At 47.4% G+C, this 21,644-nt stretch overlaps 1 protein-coding gene across 10 annotated transcripts in view; it reads left to right on the top strand.

Annotated features, from left to right (window-relative positions):
• The window catches only part of ZBTB7C (zinc finger and BTB domain containing 7C), a 456,655-nt gene extending 453,601 nt beyond the window's left edge, over window positions 1-3,054 (top strand). For all 10 annotated transcript variants that reach the window (XM_081563474.1, XM_081563471.1, XM_081563477.1 and 7 more), the window contains one exon: window positions 184-3,054. In XM_081563474.1, coding sequence (XP_081419600.1) covers window positions 184-835 — 652 coding nt within the window. In that variant the 3' untranslated portion in view covers window positions 836-3,054. The remainder of the gene's footprint in view (window positions 1-183) is intronic.
• The last annotated feature ends 18,590 nt before the right edge of the window (window positions 3,055-21,644 follow it).

The following is a 21,644-nucleotide window of genomic DNA, read 5'->3' as shown; positions in this document are numbered from 1 at the left end:
TTAACACACACACACACACGCACGCACACAGTAGTTGAAGGTAAATTCTAGCCGGGGTCCCATTCCTGGGGGTTGACACCACGGCAGTAGGGAGCCTTGGCTGGTTCTGGAGGGAGGGCAGCAGAGAGCCAGGAGTGGCCCCTGGGGTTGCAGGCAGGGACTGACTCCGGCTCTGCGTTGCAGGCAGGACAAGCTGAAGATCCACATGAGGAAGCACACGGGGGAGCGGCCCTATCTGTGCATTCACTGCAACGCCAAGTTCGTGCATAACTACGACCTCAAAAACCACATGCGCATCCACACGGGCGTGAGGCCCTACCAGTGCGAGTTCTGCTACAAGAGCTTCACGCGCTCCGACCACCTGCACCGCCACATCAAGCGCCAGAGCTGCCGCATGGCCCGGCCCCGGCGCGGCCGCAAGCCCGCGGCCTGGAGGGCCGCCAGCCTGCTCTTCGGGCCCGGCGGCCCGGCCCCGGAGAAGGCAGCCTTCGTGATGCCCCCCGCGCTGGGCGACGTGGGCGGCCACCTGGGCGGAGCCGCCGTGTGCCTCCCGGGCCCCAGCCCCGCCAAGCACTTCCTGGCCGCGCCCAAGGGCGCGCTGAGCCTGCAGGAGCTGGAGCGGCAGTTCGAGGAGACGCAGATGAAGCTGTTTGGGCGCGCCCAGCTCGAGGCCGAGCGGAACGCGGGGGGCCTCCTGGCCTTCGCGCTAGCCGAGAACGTGGCCGCCGCGCGGCCCTACTTCCCGCTGCCCGACCCCTGGGCCGCGGGCCTGGCCGGCCTCCCCGGGCTCACCGGCCTCAACCACGTGGCCTCCATGTCTGAAGCCAACAACTAGGCTGGTCCTGCTTCCCCGTCTCCTCCCAGGCCTACATGCCCCATCCGATGGGTGTGAACTTTTTATTTCAAAAGAAAAAAAAAATAGCAGCAGCAGTGGTATTTTCCAGGCCTCCTGAGGCAGCTGCCTCCCCTTTGCTGGCGTCTGAGATGGGCGTCTCCTCCCAAAAGGCCTGGCCTCTCCATGGCTTCCTCTCCCCGCCCTCAAAGAGAAACTCACAGGGGCCCATATCACAGGGGGCCCCAGGCCACGTGGCCCAAAGCGCCTTGGAGCTGTGAGGATCTAGATGGAGGGAGGTGGCTTGGCCAGAGGCAGACCAGATGGGGCAGGGAAGAGGGTAGGGTCCTGAGACACAGGCCCTGTGAGCCCCATCGCTCTGTGGTGGAGTCTCTGCTGACTCGGTTCCAATGGGTTCATTTTCCCATTCTCCAGTGGTTCTGGGACCCTTAGGGGAGATGCCCTATTGGCAGGGAGGCCTCCTGGAGTCAGGAGTGAGGCTCCTGGGACCCAGGCCCATTTTCCCACCCCCGTCCTGTGACCTGGGACCGGTTCATCCTCTGTACCCCAGTTTCTCCCTGCTGTGAAAGAGGGCTGGTGATTTCACTTCCCTCTCCCACCCACCCACATGCTCATATCTGCCCATCCCTCCAAAGAGAAGCCTCGAGAGAGCAGCTTTGCACTCCTAATGTCCCTGGTGACACTATTTGACTGGACTTAGTTTTATCACATCCACCCCTACATTAGCACAGGTGAGAAATGTGGCCACGCTAGACAGTGTGACAGAGGAAGAGGGCTTGGGTAGGGCTTGTCCACAGCCCCCAAGCAGCTTTGGGGAATTTCAAATCCCACCTCCCCTAGGGGCACACCCGGAGACGACCAGCTAGCATGGTCCCCACCTCCACATACCCCCGGCAATGTCATAAGGAGTCTTTCAGGACTCCTGGGGCCAACACAGAAGGACAGGGGCCACCTCTAAACACCTGGCCGTTGCCTCCCTCCATCTGATTCCCAGAAACAAAGCACCCAGTTACCCAGGCGTATGTTTGCTTTTCGGTTGTGGGCTTCTCGGGGCTTTGGCATTGCTGTGTCTGAACACCCACAACCCCTCCCTGGCCTCCTAGGGAGGAAGCCGGGTGTCCGGTGTGGGGAGTCCAAGCCTTGGCTCCAGGACGGGCGTGGAGGGCTCTGTGAGCGAGGGCTGTCCACCCCCTCTCCCGGGCTCTCCAGTGGGTAGCTGTCCTGAGAAGGAAGACAGCTGGGGCCTTCCGGATCTCTCTGCTTTCCTGCCCTTCCCTCCCTTTTTCTTGCTGAGTTTGCTTTTGTTTCTCAGTAGCCCAGAAGGGAGGCGAGTTCATCTGGGCAGGTGGGCAAGGGCTGGTGTCCCCAACCCTGGAGCTGTGGGCACAGAGACTTCGGCTCTTCCTATTGCCTTGGCTTCTTCCTGAGCAAACACACACAAAAAAACAAAAAGGCCAGAGAAGACCACAGACTCTGTCACTCTCCCAGCTCCCCCACTCCACTCCCTCGAAGAAACCCCTGCCTCCACACACCACCTCTGGCCCTTTCAGCCAGAGGGAACTGTTGCTGACACCCTGTGGTCCTCGGATGTCATCTGCTGGGCAGCGCCTCTCAGATTCCTGTCTCCATTTCTGCCCTTCGCTTCTGGGACCCACCTGTCAACATGCCCATGTCCCCCCTCCTCAGTCAGGGGCGTGGGCCTGACCCAAACTTTAAGAGAAAACAAGGGAAGATGAACAAATTAGAATCCAGTGGTGTTGGGGCTTTCGTTTTTATTTTGTAAAGGTAATGACTTCTTATAAACTCAATTTTTCAGACGACTGGTTAGTTCTTTTTGTTTTCTCTTGGCTGCAGTTTGGAGATGTACATTGTAAAATATCCAAAGATGTCGAGTACTGTATGATCAAGAACTTGAAGCAAATGGGTCGTAGGGGTGTTTGTGTTTTGTTTTCTTTTTTTTTTTTTTTTCTTCTTTTGGATGTTCCGATTTCCCTGTCTGTCTGTGGGAGAACTTTGGAAGTTTTTCTATTTATAACTTTTTTATGTGATTGCTTTATGTAAAATGACACTCAACAAGGTTTGCCTTAGTGATTCAAGGGACAATCTTCCATAACGTTGGTCGCACGCCGCATCCCGCCAAGAAAAACTCTCAGCTAATTTTCTGGCCTATTTATTAAACAGTATTAACTGACTTGATGAAATGATATTGAGAGTTGCACTTCTGTGAGAGGCGACAGCCACAAGACACTGTGCAGACATTTGTGGCTTTAGAGTTTGACAATTGGGTGTCACAAACTTATAAAAATGTTAAGACACCTTTATAAAAAAATTACAAATCTTTGACCCTTATTTAATAATGTGAGGGACAGTGTTTTAAGTAAAAGGAAGCCCCAGGTACTCAACTCGCTGGTTCCGGTTGATTCCCCTTTGCATTTCTTGTCTTGCACGTGTCGGGTGGGAGCTTTGAATGGGGTCACCTCTACTCAGAACCCAGAGCACAGACTCGGAGTAAAATGGACCTTTGAACTGGTGGGGAGGCCAGAGTTCAGGTCATCAGTGGTCCCCTGCTATTTTGATTCGTGAGGCTCTGCTGGCTCATAAGCTTGTGGGTATCTGTGACTCTGAGTGTGAAGTATGTGTATGTGTGTGTATGTGTATGTTCACATGTGCAGATACAGCCTGTGGTGTGTGAGCAAAGGAGAGTCAAAGGGGTGGTGACCATTTTAACATGACAGTCCTACCAGTCACCTGGCTTGGCATCCAGAGCAACCTGTGGCTGGCCTTGCTACCATCTCAGCCTTTCTCCTTTTACTCCCTGGCACTGGCACTGGACTTCTCTTCTTTATTCACCTGATCCTCTCTCCCAAACAGGGAACATTAGACCCTGAAGAAGGTAAGGGAATATAATGGGGTCAACCCTACTCAGAACCCAGAGCACCAACTCTTGGAGTAAAATTGATCTTTGAACTGTATTTTCTATATAACCAAGGGTTAACCTAGAGTTGCTTTTCTGTCTTCAGATCCCCTTTCTTGCCGTGGTAAGCACTCTTTTAAACCCAATGCAGCATTTCTCAGTATAGAGAAAACAACGGATCTGGGTTTTAGATCCAGACTCCAAGCTGTGTGTCTTCAGGCTAATTGCTTTCCTACCTTGGTTCTCACTTGCCTCATTCGAATAGGAAAGGAGATTGAGTTTCTCCAAGAAACTCAGAAACTTAGAGCTTCTCCAAGTTTTCTACCCAACTTAAACACCCCTCAGCCAAGGGGGCCTCCCAGTTAGGGGATTGCGAACTCAGTGTTAAAGAAACAGCCTGAAGCAACCTTCCCCATGGTGCAAAACTCCTCTGAAGTCTCCTGTTGTGGCTTTGAAATTCACATTTTTGCATTCTGTTACACAAGAGGCTTCCCTCGTGGCTCAGTTGGTGAAGAATCCACCTACAATGCAGGAGATCCAGGTTCGATCCCTGGGTCGGGAAGATCCTCTGGAGAAGGAAATGGCAACCCACTCCAGTATCCTTGCCTGGAGAATCCCATGGACAGAGCAGCCTGACGGGCTACAGTCCATGGGGTCGGAAAGAGTCATACAGGACTAATGCGACTAGACCACAACACAGTAGGTATGCGTTTGTCTTAATTTTAAAATATTGTCTTGAACATGACTTGCCTTTCCCCCAGGATCTTCTAGTAAAGTCAGTGCCCCTTGGCTGCCTTGCAGCTTGGAGAGGCCCAAGCGCATGGCTGACTGAGGACTTAAGGATAAACCTGGCCCTGTGCAAGGAACAGGATGCCAGCTGCTTGTCAGCATCTGGCTCAGCTCGTGTACTCTAGCATCATTGGTCCCCTTTCTGGGGGTCGGTGTCCACTGAGCGCCAGAGGTGAACAGGGGGAAAGGATAGGGAAGTGGGCCCACTGGACCCTGACTTCTGGGGGCTCCTGCGCTCATGTGAGTGACGTGGCCTCTAGTCCTGGCCAGTTAGGTGTTTCATGGAGCCACGCAGGACATCGCAGGCTCCCTCGTGTGCTCAGGGAGTGGGGATGTGGACAGCAAAGGGACCTTCAGTAGAAAGGGAGGGACCACTAAAGACAGATCAGGGAAGCAGGTGCATCTTAACCTGGAGAAGAAGGCTTAAGATATGTTAGAACATGGCTTGGAACTTCTAAAATTCTGTTAGATAGAGAAAGGATCATACCAAAAGTTTGGCCAAATCAAACCAATAGGGGAGAGATTCCAGGAGACAGCCAGGTGCCCAAGCAAAGAAGACGACTTCTACCACACGGAATTGTCCTAAAGGGGAATGAGGCCCCTTGTGAGGGAGTGAGCTCTTGGTCACTGGAAAGGTTTAACCTTGGCTTCCAAGGAGCAGAGATTCCTACGTGGAAGGAGGGCTTTCTGGATGGCCTGTCCCTTGGGTCACGCCGTCTGATTTATGAAAAGGAGAATATATATCCTCATGGAAGAAGGACCGTACCAGGGACAGGGGACGAAGAGCGAAGAAGATAAGTTGAGACACCTTCACAAAACTCAGTGTGGGGGCTTTTGGCTGCCTGCTGCCCGCTAGCCAACCCCGCACCCAGTGACCTACAGCAGCTTGGGCCGGAGAAACAGGACTCAGTGTAGAAAAGGCCCTGATTGATTGTGAAATCCCTGACGTGCCACAGGAGAACAGTAATGAAGCAACAGGAAGTTAAGACTGTCTCCTGTCTCAGGCCTTCATCCGAGCCCAGGGCCCGCCCTTCCCGAGGGGAGCAGAGGGCCCCCGCCACACCCGGCACACCTCTGCACAGACCCCCCTTCCTCCTCTCCTAGGACCTCACCGCCGGCACTTCCTGCCTATGGAGTTTCCAGAAACGGGCACAATTGGGTTTCCCCTTGCACTTTCCCCTCTGAGAGCCGGCGGAGGGAGGGCTTCTGAAGGGAAAGTGAGAGAGGAACAGAGAGGCCTCCTCTGTCAACTCCCTTCATCGGAAGAGTCTGTCCCTGAGCCCGCAGAGGTCCCGCAGGAGGGGAACGCGACGCGCACGCAGAGGCTCCGAGGCCCCCCGGGACCTGGGACACGTTCTAGAACCAAGGATGTGTGTATCCGAGGCCCCACCTCCCAGTCCCGCCGGGGACTGTCCAAACCCTGATCGGAGGAGCCACGGGGCAAACGTGACTCACAGGCTCCCTCTTCCGGCCTCTGCAGCCCCTGCGCCCAATCAAGGTGGAAAGAAAGGCCCCAGCAAAGCGAGGTCAGTCCGGCTGATCCGGAGTGATGGTCTGGAAATCAGACCGGTGGGCAGGTACCAGCCTGCCCCAGCCTCATAGCACCCCCCTCGCCTCGCCTCCCTGCTCTGGGCACCAGAGGGGAAGGGAGGAGGGGCGGGAGGCAAGCAAACCGCTTCTTTCTTCCCTTCAGGTTTGAAGCACTGAGGATGGAGTCAAACACTCATTTCCAGCAATTGATGGGGAGAGAATTCCCTGGGGGAGGTCCTGTTCATTCTCCCTCCTCACCACACCCTGGGCAGGGATGGCTGCGACCTTGAGGGGTAGCCCCCCAGGGCCCAACCAAAAAAAATGGGCCCAGAAATAGCCTAATAAATAAAGACATCTCAAATCTGGACAACCCCGGAAAACCTCAGAACTGATCACTTTATCTGCACTAGACACACACACACACCCGCTCTCTCTCTCTCTCACACACACACACACACATACACACACACACACAGAGTTATCAGACTAATGATACACAGGCTGATGTCATTCTTCCTTGTAACAATAGGAGACCCGGCAGTGCACCACGAGACCCGGCAAAGGTTTTCCCCACGAGTCTCCCGGCTGGAATATTTGTAATGCATACTCTCATTTCCATCCTTTTGGTTCCTCTATTTAACCACGAACTCTGACCCTGACAACTAGGGCAAAAGAATAAACAAATAGGTTTCTGGAATAAGGAAGGAAGATAGGGTGAATCAGATCCCGTTCCCATGTTCCTCTAAAAATGAATAAATTAAGCACAAACCCTCTCAGTAACATAAGTCTTTATGCCCCTGGGAGACACTTACCTCCACTGGTCAGCTGGCTTTTAGCCTATGGGAGACATGTCATTATCCTTATTTGTATCAATCATGGTTCTTAGTCAAACACCAGACCCCACCCCAGATAGCTTAAGTAGAAAAAGCATATATTAAAGAAAATGAAGTCCTTAACAGAATCTCCATAAAGGCCAAACAGTCAGGCTTGCGAGGCCGCCAAGCTCAGTTGCACAGGTTGCATACTGCACAACACGTCTTTCGAGATGCACCGTTCACACCCTAGACAAGGTTGTATAAGTGTTATACCATGTACTAGATTTCTGCATTATAGCAATTTCCCAGCAGATGGCAGTAAAGTGTCTGGATGGGGTGCCCTTGTCTAATTTGCACAAAGTCCATGGCCTGCGAGCCAGGAACCCAGAACCACCCTAACCCGCACTGTGGCCAATTGCTCCAGCAGAGATTTGATTACTGCTGCTGCTGCTCAAGGTGTCATGATGATGACAGGCCCACACCCCACCGCTCTCCCGACTAACACCAAACCGAGAACACTAGAACTCGCCCTGTGGCCCACTCTTTACCACCATTCTCCTTAGAAAATGGATTCTACACTTTTGCACTTCCTCCTGTTGCTCTGGTCCTGATGCGTCTGATGGGAGGAGCTCAGGCCCCATGCCCCAGCCTAGTTGCAGGCTGACCGGGAAGTAAGCTTCTGGCTTCTACCTGAGAAGGAAGGATTCACGGTGTGAATTCTCCCAACAGAAGAGAAATTCCAGTAATGCCTGGTGGCCTCAGAACCTCACGTGTCCATGCAGTATTTTGCAGAGGAGGGACCCAAAGCTCCAAGCGGCAAAACTGTGAGAACAAGGCTACCGAGTGAGCCCTAGTGGAGTCCGGGCTGGAGGCCCGGTCTTCTGACTCCTGGCCACTGCACTGCACTCTCCCCTTAGAAGCTGAGGCCCAGAATGAGGCAAGGACCGCTGGGAACCGAAGTTGGCTTAGCCAGAGCTGATACTGGCAGTTTCCTCCAGACACCTCAGCCCTCTACAGCACTGGTAATCGTCATTCATGGTTTCCCCTCCCCCAGCCTACGAAACACTCAAAGTTGCCTTTCCAGGCAATAAGCTTGGTCAGCATGGACCTTTTGTTCCCACTCCCTCTCACAACGGATACAGCCATCTCTGCTTTCTCGTTCCTTCCGGGGGCCTGGCACTTTAACCCATACTTCTCTTCTTTGTTACTGGGAAGTCTGCTCCGTGCTGAGCCTCCCTCCTCAGAATGGGTTTCCTAATTTAATCCCCATATTAGAGGCTGGAAGTGAGTTTTAATGAAAATGGTCTTCTGTTTTGCCATTCCAACATCACTCCTGTAGGAACCTAACCCTGAAATACAAAAGTGCCTTTTCATTTCCTGGTGGCTGAGATGTCCTACGAAGGTGGGGTAGCAGTTCGGGAGAGAGGGTGGCTGAGCAAGAAAGAACATGCAAAATGTGCCAGTGTGGACACCCTAGGGGATACTACCTCACTTCCTCCTCCACAGGGCGCTCCTGGTGTCTGGAAGGATTAAGAGGCTCCCTTCTAGTCCGCATTTAGGCCCCGCCCCCTGCCTTGGGGGGGCGGGGCCGGGGGCGGGATGCCTGATACTAAGCATCCTTGTTCTGCCTCCTTTTTTTGGTTCATACAAAGGAGGTGATAACAATCTACTTGCTGGTCTCTGAGAGGGCCAGAGGGGCCATGGGGAACACCAGCCCCACCTGCCACTTAATAAATGCTCAGTCCATACCCATTTCCTTTCTTCATTCTTCTGTGACCCAGCAATAGCATTTTTAAAAAACTTTTTTGGATGTGGACCATTTTTAAAGTCCTTATTGAATTTTAGCTCAGTTGGTAAAGAATCCGCCTGCAATGCAGAAGACCTGGGTTCGATCCTTGGGTTGGGAAGATACCCTGGAGGAGGGCATGGCAACCCACTCCAGTATTCTTGCCTGGGAAATCCCATGGACAGAGGAGCCTGGCAGACTACTGTCTGTGGGGTCATAAGAGTCGGACACAACTTAGCTACTAAACTACTACTACTACTAATGAATTTGTTACAATACTGCTTCTGTTTTATGTTTTTGGTTTTTTGACCATGAGGTATGTGAGGTCTTAACTCCCTGACCAAGATTCAAACCCACAACCCCTGCACTGGAAGGCGAAGTCTTAACCACTGGACCACCATGGAAGTCCTGAGCATTTTAAATAATTGTGCTTATTTATGTTTCCTTACGTATTTCCTTTTGTTTATTCTTCAAATGGAAAAGGAGGGAGGGAGGAAACAAGGAAGGAGGGAGGGGAGGAGAGAAAGGAGCAACGCTGCACACATTCCTTATCCCAGTGATTATCCGAGTTGTTGTTTTGGATAATCTGATGATGATGGTTAATCAATTGCCAGTTCCTGTGGGGAAGGCTGGGAGAAGGAAGTGACAAGGACATCCTCTTTTTAAATCAAAATGATTGAGCTGGTAATTTCTCAGGATTTGCCTGGCATGTAAAGCTGTTTGAAGACACCCAGGGAGATCCACTCAACTTGGCCAGTGTGATTACATGTGGGTGGGCCTCCTCTCCAGAAGCTGTCCGGTTACAGCCCAAACTGCTTCACCTCCCAGGGCACAAGCAGGGACCACTGGGGGCTAACAGCATCTGGCAGCCTATACTGGGGGGCTGCCTGGAGTTGGTGTCCTGAAGTAAGAATATTCAGATTGTGACCTGCTGAATTCAGAGGTGAAAGCCACCCACATGCGGATGGTAGGAAGCTCCCTGGGATCAGTTTGATTGAAGGTGCAGTTTTATTTATAAAATACCCAGACAAAGAAAGCAAAGTCACAAGATTTATTGCTTACAAATCCCAGAAATGGGGCGAGGGGATGAGCTGGGGGAAGGGTGATCCTTCGTGGTGAGGAGGAAGCAAGCACCTGGTCCTTAAGAGGTGGTTGGGCTGGAGGTCACTAGCTTTTCTCAATCCAAATGCAACCCCAGCAAAAGCAAAGCAGGAACTTGGAGCAGGAATCTTAAACTGAGGTTCTTATCTGAATGTCCAGACTCTGGATGTGAGTCAGCTTGTCATGCTGTAAAATGCCTGAGCAACAGCTCCAAAGAGCTGTGTTCTCATCACACACACACACACCAGTGTGGGGTAGAGAGGTGAGCAGAGGCCACTGTGCCAGGAAAGAAGGAGTCGTGATTTCAGAATCGGATGCTGAAGAGTTAGGTTTGGAAAGGTGGGAAGGGTCGTCAGTCCTGTCCTTTGGCCTCGAAGCCAGGCAGCTGCCCTGGCCCCGTGTTTTAAAAGGGCTCTCCCTGGGGCATGGAATCTAAGAAGCTGATGGGGATGTGCCCATTCTAGATCGCTCATGCACAGAGGACCAGGGACTCCTCAATTCTGTCTTAACAGCCTCAAGCCCACTCCCAGTTCCTACATGGACCTCTCCCCAGATCTTTCTTTCTGGGGGCAAGTTGCTGCTCCCCTAAGCTGAGGACAGCAGAGGTGGCTGTTTGTTGGGGAGGTTGGATAGAGCTTAAACATATGGACTTAAATGTTCACATGCCAGACCTATCAGCATACAAGACGGAACTGGGTAGGATGAGAGGCCTAGCCCTGCCCCCTCCTCGAACCCCAAGAAATCTGAGACTAACTGGAACCTGGCTTCCCAGGTCTTTATGAAGTTATGCTTGTCAGAGTAGAAGGATGCAACATAGTTTATTTAACAATTTTTCTCTTGACTTCTGTGTTTCGATCTTTAGACACACGACACATGGCCCTCTGTACTCTCACCTAAGCCCTACGAGTGTTAGGGAAAGACTGAGGTTGGGGCCTAGCTGTGGTGGTCCCTGATGCTCCATAAAGGAAGGACGTGGGCTGTAAAGTCTGGTGGGGGCAGGGGCCCTGACACTGCCTGTGTATTTTGACTTCATGTGAAGTCACCTGTACTTTATTGAAGAAGCTAGATGCAGTGGGGTGCCAGCAAGCAGGGCTTTATTTCCCCACTACGTCCTTCACCTCCACTCTGCTGATCGCCCCACATTTCCAGAAGGTTCCATATGTTTTCTGGTTACAGTCAGGTATAAGAAAAGTCTCACTTTCAGTTGTCTAAACAGTCCAGCCCAACCCTGCATCAAAGCTTCCATGTCTCTCCCATCACTGCAGCTCTCCTACATTCCTTCACAGAGTTCAGGCCTGAAACAGGCTCAGGATCCTGCAGTGGGGACTGGACAGGGGCTCCCTTAGCCTATTTAGGCAGCTGTCACAAAACACTGCAGACAAGGGGCTCATAAACAAGAGAAAAGTGTGTTTCCCACAGTTTTGGAGGCTGGAAGTCCAAGCTCAGGGCGCTGGGAAGGTTGGGTTCTGGTGGAGGCTCTCTTCTGGGTTGCAGACAGCTGTCTTCCTGCTGAGTTCTCACATGACAGCAAGCAGAGGAAGCAAGCTCACGATGACTCTTCTAAGGGCACTAAACCCATTCATGGGGCTTCCATTCTCATGACCTTGTCTAACCCTAACCTCCTCCCAAAGGCCCCACCTCCTAATGCCATCATACATGACTGGAGTTTCAGCATATGTGTTGGGGTGAAGAGAAGGTAAGTATTTAGGCTCTAACTGTCTCCACTCCTTGCACTATGTCCTCTCATGCCCACTAGCAACTGTTTCTGGCTCCTCTAGGGGGCAGCAGAGAGGAGGAATGCAGGAGCCGGGCAAGGTCTCGATGCAAGTGAACCTAGGAGTGGGATTTTGTTCTCTCCCCAGCTGGAATCTCCAACCTGACATTGTCCCCTGATGGAGAGGAGGCTCCTCTGGCTGATTTCCTACAACACCTATGCATGAATGCATCCATGCTAAGTCACTTCAGTTGTGTCCGATTCTGTGTAACCCCATGGACTGTAGCCCGCCAGGCTCCTCTGTCCATGGGATTTTCCAGGCAAGAATACTGAAGTGGGTTGCCATGCCCTCCTTCAGGGGATTTTCCCAACCCAGGAATCAAACCCATGTCTCGGTTGTCCCCTGCATTGGCAGGAGAGTTCTTTACCCCTGACACCACCTGGTACCCCACAAACCAGCCTGAGTCCAGATGGAAATTCCGCGGGGGAAGACAACTTACACCCCTCCCATATGCTACTTGGAGTTGCACTAAATATTCCTCTGTCTGAAGGTGGGTCTTTTCAACTGTACGAGCAGTCCTGAGTCCCAGCATTGGGGAACTCCACGGATGGGGCAGACAACAGAAAGCTTCTGCACGTTGCTGCAGGCTTTACTTGTTGACCAACTGGACACTGAAACATTCTGACCTTTAAAGTTCCCTTCCTTGAAGGCCCTGGTAAAATTTAATTATAGCCTCCCACACGTTACTGTATTTTAACATCAAAGACAAGTGCCTGTCTAATCTTTAAAGTGAGACATATGAAACAGAGCGCCAACAGAAGTACTACATGCAAGGACTTGTGTAGGCTCTTCCTTCTCTTTCCAACGCATCACTCAGAGTGCTTGCAGACAAGCCAAGGGAGACTAATAGTGAAGCAGAAAGGGGATTTATTTCAAGGATATTGTAGAGACAACCCCAGAAAATGGGGAGGAGCCAGAAGCAGGCCATCAGCAGCACGACCACCAGCAGCCAGAGAAGCTGCCACTCCATGAATGCTGGCTCATCTGGGCATGTCTCTCTTTCCAGATGCAAATTCCCAGGCAGGAGCATCTTGTAGCCAGGCTACAGCACAGGGCCCCCAACAAAAGGGATGTTCCTGGTCCTCTTAGCTCCTGCTCATTCTGCTATTCATTTATGGAGGCATCCCCCTCCCTGGAAGACTGACTGAATATATGGTCACTGAGTGTCAGAGGTCCCTGGTAGTCGTGTGCTTGGTCTCAGAGCAACAGTCACACTCCGCTACTCTCATCCATTCATATGAGAAAGAAACATCATTGTGGCCTCTGATTTCAATAGCAGGTCCAACCATGGAGTTAGAGTTTCATATTCCAAAGTCACTTATTTATGATTAGAGGATTTTGGAAAGTTTCCTTAGTCATTTATTGTCTTCAATCCTATTTTATCACTGCTCAGGATATCCTGCTGAGCACCCACGTGTGCAAGGATGGCCTGGTGGGGCTACTAGAAATGAGGAGACTGATTTCCAAGCCTTCTTCGGCCAACTGATTCTCTGTGCAACCTTGAAAAAGTTACCTCAACTCTCTAAATCTGTATTTTATGAAAATGAGGGAGTAGGTGAAATGATCCCGAAGGTCTCTTTCCAGTTTCACTGCAAGGTTCCTTGTTTCTGTTCCAAGGAACATTTGGAAAAGGGGTAATTTCCCAGTCCAAAGCCATCCCTGTCTCTTTCCAGGTTTGAAGTTGTCTGGTATGCAAGGTGTATATAGTCTGAGATTGTGTGAAATAAATATGGAGGAAGACTCCACTCTGGGACCAAAATAACCCACTGGGGATGCCACTTAAGTCAAATTACCAAACAACATGCAGCATTGCTTCCACTCTTTGTCTTTGCTGCATGGGAAAGTTTTCTAATTAGTCTTTTTGCAGACATGCATGCGAGCATAGAGACATGCAGCCACAAACACACAAACTCACACATGCCCGTGTTATCATCACTACGGCTTAGAGCAGCACATGTGGGTTATCTCTGTAAAAGGCTTTCTGTTTTATGAGTATTGCTTTAATAGAAAACACAGAACAAATTCTTGGGCTTCTCTCTGGTCACACTCCATTTTTGACTTTATTCTCTATGTTGGATGGGTTGCCTGTCTGGAGATGGGCCAGTTGACATCTGTATACAGAACAGAATCTGGCCAAGAAAGTCTGGACCCCAGACAACTGGTTTTCTCTGGGGATACCATCCTCTATCTTTACCCCCAGACTCTTTGCTGTCCAGAAGGTGGGACAAGGGAAATCGGGGTAGGATGGAGTGTGATGAAAAGTGCCTTTGAAGTGACACCTGAGGGAACCTGAGCATACATACTTATCTACTCTCAAGTTTTGTCTGCAGATAAATTTCCATGACCAGAGTCAATGCTGTGCATTGATTTATGAAGGGAGGCCAACTTTCCAGAAGCCCTAAGGGTGCTGTTGAGACAGTGCTCCTAGAAATGTAGCAGGGCAATCAGGGGGCAGGGAGGTGGGCATGCATCTTTTCTCGGGTGCATAAACAGAATTCTTAGCGATGAAAAGTACACTCACAAACCACACACGTTATTCTGTATAAAATACACAGATCTTTATTACATTCAATTCAGTTCAGTCGCTCAGTCGTGTCCAATTCTTTGCAACCCCATGGACTACAGCACGCCAGTCTTCCCTGTCCTTCACCATCTCCCAGAGCTAGCTCAAATTCATGTCCATTGAGTCAGTGATGCCATTCAACCATCTCGTCCTCTGTCGTCCCCTTCTCCTCCCACCTTCAATCTTTCCATCATCAGCGTCTTTTCAATGAGTCAGTTCTTCGCATCAGGTGACCAAAATATCAGAGCTTCAGCTTCAGCATCAGTCCTTCCAATGAATATTCAGAACTAATTTCCCTTAGTATTTTTATCACATTATTGATTGGAAAATCTGTATTATGAACTTTTTAAAAATCAACCCTCAGCCATGGTTTTCTGAGGATCTCTGTGATGCTCTCAGACCAGTCCTCGTAGCAACTGGAACACCGCCAGGGCAATCTCATGCCCTTTCAGACCACCTGGGGGTTAGTCCAGAAGAGAAGGATCAAGCAAAAGAGTGGGTGTGGTGGCAGGGGCCAGGGACAGAGATAAGGAAGAGCAATCTAATCCAGTCACTCCCAAATGAAGGGAAACAGAGACAACCAGTCAGTTTGCTGAGATAATATGTACATTTCAACAGCTCAGAAAGGAAAAATTCATAACTTACTTTCCAGCATAAATTCAGCTGGGATCTTTCCTTACACAGAATTTCATGGGGGATTTCCCTGGTGGTTCAGTGGTTAATAATCTCTCTGCCAATGTAGGGGACACGGGTTTTATCCCTGGTCCAGAAAGACAACATATGTCATGGAGCAACCAAGCCCTTGAGCCACAACTACTGAGCCCATGTGCCTAGAGTCTGTGTTCCCCAACAGGAGAATCCACCACAATGAGAAGCCCAAGCACCATAAAGAAGAATAGCCTGGGTTCACCATAACTAGAGAAAGCCCAAGTGTAGCAATGAAGACCCAGCACAGACAAAAATAAATGAATTAGTTAACTAAAGAAAGTCATGGAAGTTTTGCCTTTGTATGTCCCCAGATTTTGACCTATTTGAGATCACTCATATACAATGGAGCTAAAGATTCCACTTTCACTAAAGGTCAACTATAATATCTTGGACCAACATTTCCACTGAGATCACTTAGAAGATCTGGGAAAACATTTTTTAAAAAGTAAAATTGCTTGAAGGTATCAGAAAGCAAAAGAGGCAGAAAGAATTTGGGGAGGATTATTGCTGTTGTTTTTCAGTAGCTAAGTTGTGTCCAACCCCATGGACTAGAGCAAGCCAGACTCTGTTGTCCTTCATTAATTCCCAGAGTTTGCTCAAATTCATGTCCATTGAGTCAGTGATGTTATCTAACCATCTCATCCTCTGCCACCCACTTTTTCTTTTGCCTTTGATCTCTCCTAGCGTCATGATCTTTTCCAATGAGTCGACTCTTTGCACCAAGTGACCAAAGTGTTGAATCTTCAGCATCAGCCCCCTGCAATGAATAGTCAGGCTTTATTTCCTTTATTGACTGGTCTGATCTCCTTGCAGTCCAAGGGACTCTCCAAAGTCTCTCCAGCACCACAGTTGAAAAGCATCAATTCTTAAGCACTTGGCCTTCTTTATGGTTCAGCTCTCGCATCCATATGTGACTACTGGAAAAACCATAGCTTTGACTATATGGACCTTTGTCAGCAAAGTGATGTCTCTGCTTTTGAATATGCTGTCTAGGTTTGTCATAGCTTTTCTTCCAAGGAGCAAGCGTCTTTTAATTTCGTGGTGGCAATCACTGTCCGCAGTGATTTTGGAGCCCAAGAAAATAAAGCCTGTCTCTGCTTGCACTTTCCCCCACCTATTTGTCATGAAGTGAAGAGACTGGATGCCATGATTTTAATTTTTTGAATGTTGAGCTTCAAGCCAGCTTTTTCATTCTCCTCTTTCACTCTCATGGAATTCTCCAGGCAAGAATACTGGAGTGGGTAGCCATTCCCTTTTCCAGGGGATCTTCATGACCCAAGGATTGAATCTTGCATTGCAGGCAGATTCTTTAACATGTGAGCCCCCAGCAAAGCCCACCCTCATCAAGAGGCTCTTTAGTTCCTCTTCACTTTCTGCCATTAGAGTGGTCTATCATCTGCATATCTGAGGTTGTTGATATTTCTCTCAGAAATCTCAATTCTAGCCTGTGACTCATCCAGCCTGGCATTTCTCATGATGTACTCTGCATGTAAGTTAAATAAGCAGTGTGACAATAGATAGTGTTGTCGACTCCTTTTTAAATTTTGAACCAGTCAGTTGTTCCATGTCTGGTTCTGTTGCTTCTTGACCACATCCAGCTTTCTCAGGAGACAAGTATGGTTGTCTAGTACTCCCATCTCTTGAAGAATTTTCTACAGTTTATTGTGATCCACATAGTTAAAGGCTTTAGCGTAGCCAATAAAGCAGAAATAGATGTTTTTCTGGAACTCCTTTGCTTTCTCCATGATCCAGTGAATGTTGGCAATTTGATCTCTAGTTTCTCTGCCTCTTCAAAACCTATCATGTACATCTGGAAGTTCTCGGTTCACGTACTGCTGAAGCCTAACTTGAAGGATTTTGAGGATAACCTGGCTAGCATGTGAAATGAACACAATAGCATTGTAGCTGGAACGTTCTTCGGCATTGCACTTCTTTGAGACTGGAATGAAAACTGACTTTTTCCAGTCCTGTGGCCATTGCTGAGTTTTCCAAATTTGCTGACATATTAACAACATCATCTTTTGGGATTTTAAATAGCTCAGCTGGAATTCCATCACTTCTACTAGCTGTGTTTGTAGTAATGCTTCCTAAGGCCCACTCAACTTCACACTCCAGGATGTTTAGCTTTAGGTGAATGTTGAGTTTTAAGCCAGTTTTTCACTCTTCTGTTTCACTTCTCCAGGCAAGAATACTGAAGTATGTAGCCATTCCCTTCTTCAGGGGATCATCCTGTGGTTGTGGGTATCTAAGTAATTAAGACCTTTCCTGTAGTTCTTCTGTATATTATTGCCACCTCTTCTTAATCTCTTCTGCTTCTGTTAGGTCCTTACTGCTTCTGTCCTTTATCATGCCCCCTTGCATAAAATGCTCCCTTGATATCTCCAATTTTCTTGAAAAGATCTTTAGTCTTTTCCATTCTGTGATTTTTCTCTATTTCTTTGCATTGTTCATTTAAGAAGACCTTCATATCACTGCTTCCTATTCTCTGGGACTCTGCATTCAGTTGGATATAGCTTTCCTTTTCTTTCCTCAGCTATTTGCAAAGCACCTCAGATAACCACTTTTCCTTCTTGCATTTCATTATCTTTGGAATGGTTTTGGTCACGGCCTTCTGTACAGTGTTACGAATCTCTGTCCATAGTTCTTCAGGCACTCTCTACTAGATCTAATCCCTTGAATCTATTCATCACCTCCACTGAATAATCATAAAGGATTTGATGTAGGTCACACCTGACTGGCTAGTGGTTTCCCCTATTTTCTTCAATTTAAGCCTGAATTTTGCAATAAGGAGCTCATGATCTGAGCCACAGTCAGCCCCAATCTTGTTTTCCCTGACTATGTAGAGTGTCTCCATTTGGCTGCAAAGAACATAATCAATCTGATTTCAGCATTGATCATCTGGTGATGTCCATGTGAGGGAGTATAGAAGCCACTTAAGAGGAAGGGTCTTGTAAAAACTTCAGATTTTGGTTGAAATTTCTAAAAGCTATACCGCACGGGTTGAGTAAATGAAAAATAGACCAGCATTCACAATGACTAAAGTAATACTGAATCCCTAAATGGATTATGACAAATTATTCTTAGCCTAACATCTAAAAGAAGTAAAACTGAATTCTCTTTGAAGGAAAACATTGCTTAGAATCTCAGACTGACTTCTGCTATTTCATACAAGATGTTGAAACAAGACTTGCAAGATGTTGAACAAGACTTGCAAGAAGGCAAAATCTGAAGGGTTGGGGGGTAGGGGTAACAGACAATAAAAATAAACTCACAAAATATCCAGATTTGGGGATGACTAGAAAAAGACTATAAAGTAAACATAACCAATATGCCCGTAGAATTAAATAACAGGATAGATAATTTTGGCAAGAATTAGAAGAAAGACTCAACTGTTAAATCTGTAACTAAAACTATAATATATGAAATTAAGAATATGTGTGATGGAAAGGTTTAATGGCATATTATGTTTGGTTGAAAAGGTTAGTGAACTGGAAGATAGAAGTAAATGTCCAGTTAAAGGTCAGAATCAAAAGGATAGGAAATATTGAAAAGACAAATAGCATATATTTAAAAAATCCAACATACATCTAAGTAACATCTCAGGTGAGGAGAAAAAGAATAGGTCAGAAGTAAATTTTAAGAGATAATTATTGAGAATTATACAAAAGTGATTAAAGAAGTGAAGCTACAGATTCAAAGAGCTTGGGGTAACCCAAGGAGGATAAGTATACATATACATACATCTAGACACAGCAGAGTAAAAATGCTGAAAACCAAACACAAAGATAAATCTTAAAAACATCCGGGGTGGGGAGAAAGACATACCTTTAAAGAAGTAGCAATAAAACAGACAGTTGACTTCTTAACAGAAACCAAGTAGCCAGAAGTCAACAGACTAGTATCTTCAACATAACAACCGACCTTGAATTCTATACTCAATAAGATACCCTCCAAAATGGAAGCTGAGATAAATTCATTTTCAGACACTAAATGAGAGAAAGTTTTTCATCTGTAGAACCACACTAAGGGGAATCAAGGGAAACTATTCAAGGAGAAGAAAACGATCCCAGATGGAATCATAGACATGCAGGAAAAAACAGGAGGACCAGAAAGGTCAGATTTGTAAGTAAATCTAAATATGACACAAGACATACAGCACTTTGGGAAAAACAAGAGGAAAATAACTGGAATTAAGTTGTTCTAAGATCATTGATTTGCTTGGGGATAGTGAAAAATGTCCATTTACATTAAACTTGGGGATTCATATTTTTATCTCTAAGGAAGTCAATAAAAATCATAAAACACTACATAACTAAAAAGTTACTAGGGGAGAAAATAGGATAACAAAAAATAACTAATTAGAAAACACAATAGACTTACAGTAGAAATGGAGAGCTTTAAAGCAAAATAAAGTCAGTTACAGAAAATTTTTAAAGTTAAGATTTTTGCACATTTGCATCTTGGCCTATAAATTTTGACTATTCTCTTCCATATCAGTAAAAATGTTGTTGTTGTTGTTCAGTTGCTAAGTTGTGTCTGACTCTTTTCAACCCCTTGGACTGCAGCATGCCAGGCTCCCCTGTCCTTCACTATCTCCTGGAGTTTGCTCAGATTCATGTTCATTGAGCCAGTCCAATAAGCGTGGGACTGCATTAAAGTGTGGCAAGTACAGCGTGGGTAAATTTAGGAAGACTCACTCTGGTAACTATCAAGATTTCCAAAGCTTCAGTAATTGTCAATGTATGATTGGTGCAAAAATTGACTACTAGACCTACAGGGTGACAAAGGATGAGATGGTTGGATGGCATCACCAACTCAATGGACATGAGTTTGAGCAAACTCCAGGAAACAGTGAAGGACAGGGAAGCCTGATGTGCTGAAGTCCATGAGGTCGCAAAGAGTTGGATATGACTTAACGACTGAACAACAAGATCAATGAAACACAATAGAGATTCCAGAAACAACCATATATGTATACCTAATTGATAACAAAGGTACACTGCAGAGGAGTCAGTGAAGCATAGTCTCTTTAATATATGGAGTTGGGTGAACTGGATATTCATAAAAAATAAAAAAGTTGACTCTACCTAAAAAAATTCAATTCTACATGTAAAAGACAAAACAAAGTTTCTCCAAGATAAATATAGGAGAATATCATTATGACCTTGAAATAGATAAAGATTTTTTTTAAACATTCCACTAAACGCACTAACCATAAGATAAATTAATTGGACTATATTAAAATAAACTCCTGTTATCCAAAAACATTATTAAGAGAGTGAAGAGAAGCCACAGAGTAGAAGCTATTTGTTACACATATAAGAGACAGAGGACTTATATCCAGAATATAAAAAGGACAGACAACTCAGAAAAATAAACAGGCACCCTCACAAGAGACAGTATCACAATTGCCCAAAATATGGGGAAAAGGTGCTCAACCTCTTGAGCCACCAGAGTAACACAAATTAAAGCTACACTGAAATACCACTATGCGAATACCAGAATAGCTAAAGATTTTTAAACTGACAACCTCACGTGTTGATGAGGGTATGGAGCAACTGCCCTCAAACACTGCTGATGGGAATGTAAGTTGGCCCAATCACTTTAGAAAACTGGTAATAACAACTAAAATCAAAGGCATGCAAACCTTGTGACCCAGCATTTCCACTCCCAGCTGTGTGCCCAGCACAAGGCATCCACGTGTTCACCAAAATACGTGGACATTCATAGACAACATTCTTCCTAGTTGATGGAAACTGGAAAGAACGCAATGGCTGAACGGATAGATGAGATTGTGATAAATACAGCAAAAGCAGACCGAAGGAGGGGAAGGGGAGGGGCAGAGAGAGAGGAGGCGGGACAAGGAGAAAGGATGACAACGAAGGCAAGGTCTGGTCTAGAAAATACAATATGAGATTTGAAAACAATTGGAAATAAGGAAGTGGAAGTTCCTCAGTAGACCCCAAAGTCAGTAGTGTTCGTATCCAGAGGAGGGAAGACTTCTGTGGGTAGACGGTCAGAGGTCAGCTCTGACAAAAAAGGAAGGGGCTCTGGAGGGCACAGAGACGTGAGGGATGCCTGAAGGCAATTCCAACTCCAGCGTGACAGGGGCATCCCCCCCTCTCCACGCCCGCACACTGCTGTTGTCTCCACTGAGGCTCTCTGTTCGCCTGGACCATAGAAAAACTCCCCTCTAGTCTCCCTGCCTCTTCAGTTCAGTTCAGTTCAGTCGCTGAGTCGTGTCCGACTCTTAGCGACCCCATGAACTGCAGCACGCCAGTCCTCCCTGTCCATTGCCAACTCCCAGAGTTTACTCAAACTCATGTCCATTGATGTCATCCAAGCATCTCATCCTCGGTCATCCCCTTCTCCTTCTGCCTTCAATCCTTCCCAGCATCAGGATCTTTTCCAATGAGTCAGTTCTTCACATCAGGTGGCCAAAGTATTGGAGTTTCAGCTTCAGCATCAGTCCTTCCAATGAATATTTAGGACTGATTTCCTTTAGGATGGACTGGTTGGAGCTCCTTGCAGTCCAAGGGACTCTCAAGAGTCTTCTCCAACACCACAGTTCAAAAGCATCAATTCTTTGGCGCTTAGCTTTCTCTATAGTCCAACTCTCACATCCGTACATGACTACTGGAAAAACCATAGCTTTGACTAGATGGGCCTTTGTCAGCAAAGTAATGTCTCTGCTTTTTAATATGCTGTCTAGGTTGGTCATAACTTTTCTTCCAAGGAGCAAGCATCTTTTAATCTCATGGCTGCAGTCACCCTGCCTCCTACCCATCATGCATCTCTAGATCTTGACTT

Source organism: Giraffa tippelskirchi, chromosome 14, assembly GCF_054371585.1.
Source record: "Giraffa tippelskirchi isolate mGirTip1 chromosome 14, T2T-mGirTip1v1.2.pri, whole genome shotgun sequence".
In the NCBI taxonomy this organism is placed as follows: Eukaryota; Metazoa; Chordata; class Mammalia; order Artiodactyla; family Giraffidae; genus Giraffa; species Giraffa tippelskirchi.
Note: the sequence above shows the minus strand (reverse complement) of the source record. Positions and strands in the feature narration are given on the sequence as shown.